General features: G+C 31.1%; 1 protein-coding gene across 6 annotated transcripts in view; it reads right to left on the bottom strand.

The window, feature by feature from the left end:
* LOC117100178 (protein O-linked-mannose beta-1,2-N-acetylglucosaminyltransferase 1-like) overlaps positions 1-10,444 on the bottom strand; it is a 122,835-nt gene that overhangs the window by 18,655 nt on the left and 93,736 nt on the right. For 5 of the 6 annotated variants that reach the window (XR_004444097.1, XM_033239762.1, XM_033239763.1 and 2 more), the window contains 4 exons: positions 9,022-9,148; positions 3,870-3,968; positions 3,553-3,680; positions 258-360 (listed from right to left, as the gene is read on the bottom strand). Coding sequence is in view for 5 of the 6 variants with exons in the window: in XM_033239762.1 (XP_033095653.1) it covers positions 258-360; positions 3,553-3,680; positions 3,870-3,968; positions 9,022-9,148 (457 nt within the window). In the remaining variant the exon portion in view is untranslated. The remainder of the gene's footprint in view (positions 1-257; positions 361-3,552; positions 3,681-3,869; positions 3,969-9,021; positions 9,149-10,444) is intronic. The other variant, XM_033239765.1, reaches the window with a different exon arrangement.

The raw sequence follows: 10,444 nt of genomic DNA, 5'->3' as shown, positions 1-10,444 counted from the left end.
TATTATTTTATTATAATCTAAATATACTCCCATATAATGTCATTATCACTTCTACCATTCATATAAAATAAAACAAAAGTGAATCCAAATAGACGAAGAGGCCATATATGTGAGTTAATATGGCCTCACTTTCTATATTTGGAGTCACTTTTGTTTTATTTTATTCAGTGCACCTCTTACTCTTCATACAGCAATGCATTTGCTACAATCTTTAACAATAAATCTATTTCTGTCACAGAGACACATAGCCTACTTACCACCTTGTGCAGACAGCAATGCCATTAGCATTCTATACAGATAATTAGGACGGTTACTAGCTATTACTATCACTGGAACATCCTCTATATTATTTGGCGTAAGCTGAAAATTTAAATAAAATATAACTAAGAATTATTTTCTTTTAGTAAATTATAAAGAAAAGCATTGATTACAATATGTATGGTGAATTAATCATACTTTAAGCTGTGCATGTTTTAAATACATCAAAGTTGTTCATGGATATGTCTACAATGGAGATTAAGATTACAGAAGAAGGGACACAGTTGCTGAGTTTAATTAATGACGATAGATGATAGGGGAGGGCAGATAATATAGAGAAGGGGCAGAAAGTCAATAAAAAGTAACTTATAAAGTATATCAATAATGAGAGAGGACTGCAATAATATGGAAACTACCATAGATCAATGGGCAGGCAGCAAAGACCAATAGGAACTATTAGTAGGCAGCCAGCTCAGTCGGATGAACTAGTGGGTAGCCACTATGTGTACACTGAAACGTGGAGATCTCTAGGTTCCCGGTTCAATTCTCATCGCTACTCTCCTCAAGTTTTAGCTGGAGGGCTGAAAAGCAAGTTTGTAAAGGCACACTTGTTTCAGATGACGTTTAAACCGTTGGCCAAATGGCTCCCTGTGTATTTTTGTGTGTATGTATGTATGTAATTGTTAGTTATCTAGTCTTCACATGCAATTTTTATATTTTTAATATATATTTGAACTGCAATTGATATTTTTGATATTGAATTCTATTCAATTTGTTGTAAATGAAATTTTTCATAATAATAACTATAATTTTAATTAATATTCAATTCAATTTGTTGTAAATGAAATTTTTCATAATTACTATAATTTTAATTAATATTTAATATTTAAAATATTTTATATATAATATTTAAATTATGTAATGAGTAGTTGCATTACAATTTTTTTTTTTTTTACTTTTTGTAATGTTTGTTGGTGTTGATGTGTTTATGCCAGATTCAAGGAACATTTCTGTTTATGTATTTTTATATGTGAATAGACCAATAAAGCTTATCTTATCTTATCAGAAAAGAGTAGGGGATTGTCTCCTGGTTTACTGCTAAATTCACCGCTGGGAACAAGTCTTAGAAAGACTTTCATGGGTTACTCTGGGTGTATATAACACTGAAGACCTCCCATCAAATTCAATCAAGATTGTGATAGGTAAATAGGGGATTGAAAGGCTGGTAGAGAGACTGCAACAGATCAATAAAGAGAATTTACAGCCAATATGGCCACTGCAATAGACAAAGAGGAGAACTTCAGTAGATACTGCAGCAGGGAGGACTGCAGATAGAGTAGAATATAGAACTTCAATATTAGTACAACAGAGGATATTGAAGTTGGGAAGAGGCTGGGAAGTGTGTAAATGTAAAGAAAGCAACAAAATCTAGAAATTGATTTTATGAGTATACTGTTAGAAAATTCAAGACAGGAACATGAAGTAAGTTCATGAAATATTCACTAAAATGTAAGCCATAATTTTTTTAAAGGTATTAAGCAAGAAAATTAACTTAATTTTCTCATTTAAAAATCAATACCAGACTTTGCGAAATATCATATATTAATGTATAATTTTCATATAAATCATGAAAAAACATACGAACAACACAAATCAAATAAATATATCATCAGAAATATTCAGATGGAAAAAGAAAAAAAACTTGCCTCTATTTCTGTGATTTATAAAGTGAATTTTAAATAAGAGTGATAAATTGTAAGAGTATAGTCTAATGCTGCATAGACATAGAAACTGACTGGGTAAGCCTCAAACTTATTCTTTGCACGTAATATCGCTCATTTACACGTATGGACATCATTAATAAAAATGGGCAGTAAATCAAACGAACGGTAACATCCATAAATGTTATCAACCTTCTACACAATACAAGTTATTAGGATGGGTTTTTTTTAAATTTCTTTCTCTTATGGAATTATAATGAGCTTTTTCATTACTCTTTCCCTTCTTACGATATTACAAAGTCGGAGATGTGTAAGATAGATGATACTAGATTTTTTTTGTTATTAATTAATGCACTCTTTTTTTTACAACAGACCAGCATTAGTCATAATGAATGTTATTATTTAAATTTTGCAATTTTATTGAAATTTAATTAATTAATTATCTCCTTTCCTTTCTCATGAATAATCCTTTTTCTTTCTTCTCTTTCAAATTTCTTTTATTTTCCACAGTACAAGATTCTTTGCTATTAGCTAATACATAGATTTAATAACAACAAACTGGCATTATTCATTTAACTAATTTCTATTTTGCAACATTTTATTTAAATTTAATTATTTAGTTATCTCCATGAATAATCTTTTTCTTTTTCTCTCAAATTTCTTTTATTTTTCACTGTATAACATTTTCAATACTAATATATAGGTAAACATAATTACTTAAAGGTGAAAAAATCGCATCATCATGGTTACATATTTGTACAAAGAATAACTATTTGTTCATCTTATACATTAATTGATTTTCATGAATTCCTACTAGACGTATTTCCGAGCAGTATAAAAATGACTAGGAATCCCTCTTTGACATATAAAATATAAACACAGCTCACAATGTTGTAACACAACTCTCAAATAAACTTTTATTCTATAAACTCCAACAAGAATCCGGTATCAAAATAACAACACAACAGCATTAACATAAACATGTGTTTCAAAAAGAGATTCTTGAAAGACCAAGCTCTCACCTTACATAAATTAGCCCTAGAACTCCAAAGCATTCAAGAGCATTCCATATTGCCTAAGTTCCTCATTGGTCACCTTACATCATAATTAACCAATAGGCTTATTGCCTCTACAGTACCCAAGATTCCAGAAACTTCCAAATATTACTCTTGGATTCTACATGGTGTCATGTGTTCCTATAATTACCAATGTGGTTTACACTTGTTTGTTTGGTCAAATAAATGCAATTCTAGAATGTTCTAAATAAATACGTTACAATAAGGAAAGGAATGGTAATTTATTACATTGATAAAGTAATAAGAATAAAGTAATTAATAATTTTCAACAATAACAATTAAAAAATAAAGGAAAATGCAATATTTGTCATGGCATATTAATTCACTGATGCCATCTTTATAATTTGCAAAAATGTACTGTCAATCAATTAATCAATCAATCAAAAATATTATTCAATAATTAGAATCTAATACAGGTTTCTGTATTCCAAGTACCATTAAAATATATATCTAATAAATTACAAAGTGAGCTCTATATATTAAATGTATATTGTTACCTTTTCGGGGTTCATTTCAATTGGGGCTGGGTCGCTACAGCTGCATAGACTCCCGTAGCCTTCTATCTTGCTACAGAATTCTCGCCGTCGACGGTTTGTTTCCGTGTCCGGCCAGTCACACTCTACTTCTACCAATGGAAGAAAAAAATAACTAAACCGTTCTACATCAATCATTTGAGTCATCCAAAAATCTCATCTTTACAATAAGTTTTTTTTTTTCTTATTGAGTGGGAATGCTAGCAGAAGATATAAAGGCTCTTCCATCTTTTGCCAATAACCATTTAAAACAAATTCAAATGCTATGGATATTTACTCACCTTCTTTGGGAACTAAGGGTACTACAGCTTTGAGTAGTACGGGGGCGCCCCATTTTGATACATCGGGCGCCTTATGATGCTTTTCAACAAATAAATGACCTAAAGAGCGAGAGAGGGAGAGAAAAAGGACATTTTATTGACTGTAAATTAATTCTTGAAATGAATTTCATTAATAGAAGTATTGAAATACACAATATTTCACTTTATAATAAAATTTAAAAAAAAAAAACCAACAAAAAACAGCAATTAAAAGGACTGCTTTCAAAAAGATCGAATCAGTAACACCTGGTAAAAAAGCATGGCACTATGTCCTAATTTTTAGGTAAAACATGTTAGGACAAAATGAAAATATATTTGTTATAGATAATTCAGTAAAAAAAACAAAAAAACAAACAAAACACAGAATTATTTCATGGCAATTTCACGGTAAATTAATGTACAAAAAATAAAGTTCCATGTACAGTAATCTGTGACATGTTCTCAACAGATCTGTTGCATGTTTGGATATAGATACCTAATAGAAAACAGACTTTGGGTCAATGACACTGAAATCAAGCATCAGTTGCTACAGAAAAACCCCCAAATCCCCCTGGCAAATCCAGCACAGTAATACATTATGGTGCATCTATTTTTGTGTGAAGTCACCCACAAAACATCCTCGGGGCACAAATTTAAGCCTGTCAAAGTGCAAAGGTTATGGATGATGGATATACATTTAATATCTGTTGATTGCTTCACAAAAGGAGTACTGTACTCCGCAGAAATCGCAGCTTTTTCATCTAACAGGAAGTTTGTTGACTTTATGTTCTACTGATTTCCATTTTTGAATAACTGCTCGTAAATAAATCTAATTAAATGATGGGTGAAATAGGTTAATTCATTCTAGAACAGATAATGAACGCTCATTTTGTTTAGATACCTTGAAAACATGCGTCTAATCCATAAATGTATTTTTGCTAATTACTGTAATCAATTAGATAAACATTTCATGAGGTTCGCATATATCACCTTAAGGGTGGAATGCTTACGTAGTACTAATGATACGTGCATCGTGTATCGTTGACAATTCAGTCACGATTATCAGCCATTTATTCAAGCATTATATTGTAAACACATTATTCATTTCATACCAAGAGGACACTTGTAAATCATCCAACATCAATTTCCTATTTTTGTTATCTGATATTCTTATGTTTAATACTTTCATGTGATTTACTACTATTCATTACGTATTGTGCAATACTTTGAAAAAAAAAAACAAAACATGTCCTAATGGGTGTGTATTACCACTTGGTTTCATAACTCAGTTGGTAGAGTATCGGAACGGTAATTGGAAGGTCTTGGGTTTGAATGCTGATAGGAACATGCGTCTTTCTCAAATATCTATTATCATCTTTGATATTCTTAAAGAATACAATACGGTACACGAAATCACATGAAATCAAAATAATGACAGCATGCATGTCATAAAGTTGTAATTAATAGATGGATGAAAGTTTATGAAGAAGCATCCTATTTTTAACTCTAATGAGGAACTCTAGAAATACAGTGCTAATTGTGCTGATGACTGACTGGGCTTTTCTGCTGATTGACTGTGCTTTTTTTTTTTTCGCAGAATAAAATAACAGGCTTGTCCAGGAATTGAACCAAGGACCTCTCACACCAAAACCTACATTCATGCTTCTTAACCAACAAGCCATAGTTACTGAATCTCACACCCTAAGCTACAGGAATACTTGGCTGACTTATTTTTTTTTGGCTGATTGCTGACGAGCTCGTCCGGGAATTGAAGCAGGTAACTCACACACCCTAAGCTCCATTCATGCTATAGACCAACAAGTCATAGTTATTGTGCAATTTTAAAGGAACTCTAAGAATACGGCTGATTGATTGATTGATTGATTGATTGACTGACTAATAGTCTAGCTGCCAACATACTCTACTGCCTCTATTATACTACGATCATCGGAGCTTTTGAGATTACGAGAACTTATTTTATTCTGTGTAGTATACCAAAAGTCTTAGTTAGAAGGTACTGTACCATATTCATGTGAGAACAGCAGTAATATTTTGCCTTGGATAAATATGCCCTCCATCTTCAGACAAAATTGATCTTGTGTCAACAAATATTTTGATTTTTTATTTTCCAGCAGAATAATTCCATGATTTGAACAGGGAATAAACTAATTAATTAATTCCATGTTCTTTTTCCCATTTTTCAAATTTCTTTGATTTACTTAACAGATGAGAGTATTAATGAATATAGGGATATTGTAATTAAATAAACAAATATATCTTTAGGTTCTAAAGATCTGAAACAACTACAAACTAATCAGTTTTAATATATAATGATTTTTTTCTGGTGAGGGTTTATACTATTAATTTTCATGATCACATAGACCCTGATACATATAAACATTTTATACGATATAAAATTGAAATAACTGCAGTTTGGACATATTAATACTCATGATTTCACATAAACAAATTATTAATATTACAGCCTGCTTCTTTTTAATAAGGTTTTGTCCTGTCTGCATTAGTCAATTGGAATATTAACAGTGTATAAATTATATATCTTAATACCAACAAAAAATTCATTTTTTTTTTTTTGTTAACACAAATGAAATATAAAAATATAATTGAATAATATGTATTTCAATCATTACACGAAATAATGTCCATACATTACTTTCGCTGAGTAAGAATCCTACAAGCTTAAAAATAGTCCCCAGGCTACCTTAGCTCCCAAACCCGAACAAAATGACTTCAAATACTTTGATAAGCCGACTGCCACATTTTCATGAATAAAGATGATTCGTAGAATTCATAAAACGTTCAAGGATTGTAAAAATTAAGAGAACTTATAATTTTTTTAATTCAAAGTTATTTTATTACAGACTCCTAACAGTGTTAACAATTACCTTTTTTACAGAATCTTTTTTTTTACAGAGTAACACTTAAATATAATTGCTGTGTATATCTATATGTAATATAATTTCTTTTAAGTGCTAAACACAATTTAATAGGATTGCACACTATCGTATAGGCTATTACATTATTTTCAGAGTAGAAACTGGTAAACATGTCTAAACTCACACCTCATCAAGATAATGTCATATAAGCAGGCATATAATTTTCCCTCTTAGAATTCAACATTTTTTTCTCCGTATTAAATGTATCTTTCTTTTCCCCCTTCCCATGATAACCATAGATTTCATCAAATCTTTCTTTATGTTTCATGATCCTCCTCCATCGACATTTTATAGTATTCCCTTTAAATGTAAATTTTGTTAAATGTTAAAGCTACAAGCAGGCTCTACAAATGTTGACCTGTATTTGAGAAAATTTAAATCGCTGTTAGAAAATTCTGTTTTTGAATGTAGTCCTCAATATGTAAAAGTAACAGCTAAATCTGAGGTACAGGTCTACCAAACAAGATTTTAAAAATATATATATTTGAACTTTTATTATTTAAATTAAACAATTTAATCTATTTATCTTCAAAATCATCTTAATTATATTTTTTTATCAATTTGGTACTATAGATTTATATGGATTCAATTGTTTTTTTTTCTTTAATAATCAATCTTAATGAAAATTTAAGACTAAAATTTGGTATTAATCATTCTTTCTTTAATAATCAATCTTAATGAAAATTTAAGACTAAAATTTGGTATTAATCATTCATTTAGGTAATATGTTATCATGCTTATATATTGGAATAAATTAATTGGATTTCAGGTTCAATTAGTTGAATCATGGTCTTGAAATCCGGGTGAGTTGAAGTGTGACGAACGACAAGATAATCCAACTTCGCAGAGCTCTTAATGAGAGTAAGACTCAAAATAAAACTAGTTAATTATTTCTCTTCTTTCCTTATTTTCCATTTATCTAAGATGTTGACTGTGTCGATGTTACATAAAGAAACACATTCACTACGGCCGACGCAATTCTGTGGAGAATGCAACGCATCCACACGCCGTGCAACAGATCCTTTCTAATGACCACCCATTCAGACTTCCACCGACAATCAGTAGACGCCGTTGCGTGATCTAGCGATCCCAGGGAGCGGAGATTCTTCATACAACGCAGTAGATTTGTAATCAAATACCATGTAAAAGCATTACATTTTCTTTTTCTTTTTCAATATGATTTATGGACGGAATACTGTCAGCGCCGGGAGACGATTTTCTTGTGGAAGGCGTTCTACATAATATTCTACAATTAACCACCGCACAACACTCATAAATATTCAATTTTACTAATATAATTTATTCCAGAAATTTAGAGGTTTTTAAAATTTAAGTTCATCCGGCCATGAAGGTATTTTATACCGCCATGATCCGGTTAACATCAAAGTCTGTATTACAGTTGAATTATTATCTTGCCAGAAGACAAAAATTTGCATAAGCCCAAAAGACAACTATTCTTACTACTCAATCATGACAATAACTCGAAATGTGTAAGGCATGCGGGGACAGATTCACCGAACAACACAGTGTGTGCAAAGCTACGTAAAATCGGCAGTCCCTTTTACTTACAACTATTTTTTTGAGAGGGGAGGGGTGGGGCTTTTACCTGGAGAATCCACTTTCAATTCAAAAGGCAATTTTCCAGCACACTGCATGCCAAACTCAAAGTCGGCTCATCCAAATCATACCATGGGCTTTTGCTTGAGAGAAGGCTGGTATGTAAAATATGGCAATAAGTAGGGCGGTGGGCTTATACCTGAGAGCTGGCAGTACAAAAATATTCTTTCATTAACAGAGCCATTATGTACGCAAATAGCAACAATAGCATCTTTTCAAAAGTACGAGATAATTAAAACCAAGTAATTCACCCAAGAGACACAAGCAATATTTGGCTAATAACCATTTCGCGATACTTATAACTAATTGTGATATTTCATTTTTTTGACACGACAAAATCAGAAGCAGGTTACAAATTTTGAACGCAGAAAGTTGTGAGGGAAAATGAAGAGGAAGGGTTACAATGGAGATGGGAGAATGTGTGTTATTTTATGTTACAAACTTTTTTCAGATCTATGAATTTTTAAGGCGAAATTTAATACCAAAGAAGAGTGAAAATTCCCCCCCCCACCCCATTTGTATCATTGATTAGATGATGGTAGACCTGTTCCACTACTTACCGTGTTTTCCCTTCTTCTGCGTGACCATTGCCCATGTGTCACGCCATCCCAAATGCATAGATTTCTCACTTCCAAGAAGTTTCAGTAGATTTCTGGCAGTGTCCTTTAAATGGAATGAGCCTTCATCCTATGGAAACATTTAACAAAAAGGATACATGATTTTTTTTCTCTTATTTTTGAAGTATTTGTACCTTACTTTAAATATGGTCAGGTTCAGTTAGGTGAGACTTTTTTTTTCACTTTGTTTTGCAAACTTATTTTCTGAAAGATCGTCACAGGAGGGTGTAGAAAAATTTAAAATTTAATTTTATTCTTTTATTTACCAAATACTGTAAATATTGCCAAAAACATCCAAACGGAGGAGAAAATAAAAATAAAATTTTATTGGTGAAGTAAAAGGTGTAGCAATCGGATGGTTGCATTCTTTAAATTTATATAATTAGGAAGAAATATACATTTCTTATTTTTGGAGATTTTAAGACAGCAGTGGGCGTAATAAAAATCAAAAGCTTTCATGTTTTATTCTTAAATTTCTATTTTTAGTGGCGGCAGGTGCACCAATTGGTCAAAAATATTTATTTTATTCGAAAAAAAACGTCCCACCTTATGTACAGTCTACTGTAGGTGCCTGGTAAGATGTTCAAGCCTTCAACGCTAATTATTATTGGTTGTGCATTATTAATTCAGCACAGCTGGTATAACACAACCATAAAGCAGAAAGAATGGACTTTCTGACTACTGTATCAATCTAGTGGACAGATATAATAAGGTCTAACATTGACTTGTTGAATATAGCATTGTGTTGCTAGAGATGTATTGAGTCTAAAAGTAAAACGCTTTACTGATGTTTTTGTTTGTGAGAAATATCAAGATTTTTTATTCCAGAATTAAAATTAGGAACTTTGAATTAGAAGGTGAACACTTTCTCACCAAGTAAGAAATTATTAAAGCAAACAAATTAACATACATAAATTGGTATATTAAGATACTGATTTGCATATTAAAGAATGGCACTTGATTTAAAAACATTACATGAAAGATTATTACATAACCTAGATATGAATTTGCATATGAGGGTAGTAATCATGTGACAAAAGAAGCATGTGATGATGAATCTAACAACACATGCCACTAATGAAAACAGGCAATTTTGTGGCAGTCATTATGAAAATTAGACACATGAATAATTAATGAACCCAAACATGAATAATTCATGTTTCTAATAGAGTCTAAAAGTAAAACGCTTTACTGATGTTTTTGTTTGTGAGAAATATTATGATTTTTTTTTTCCAGAATTAAAATTAGGAACTTTGAATTAGACTTTGAACTTTCTCACCAAGTAAGAAATTATTAAAGCAAACAAATTAACATACATAAATTGGTATATTAAAATACTGATTTGCATATTAAAGAATGGCACTTG

This window comes from Anneissia japonica, unplaced genomic scaffold (assembly GCF_011630105.1).
Source record: "Anneissia japonica isolate Jap-2015-1 unplaced genomic scaffold, ASM1163010v1 scaffold324_len738069_cov173, whole genome shotgun sequence".
Classification (NCBI taxonomy): Eukaryota; Metazoa; Echinodermata; class Crinoidea; order Comatulida; family Comatulidae; genus Anneissia; species Anneissia japonica.
The sequence above is the reverse complement of the archived record's forward strand: the minus strand, read 5'-3'. Positions and strand labels throughout refer to the sequence as shown.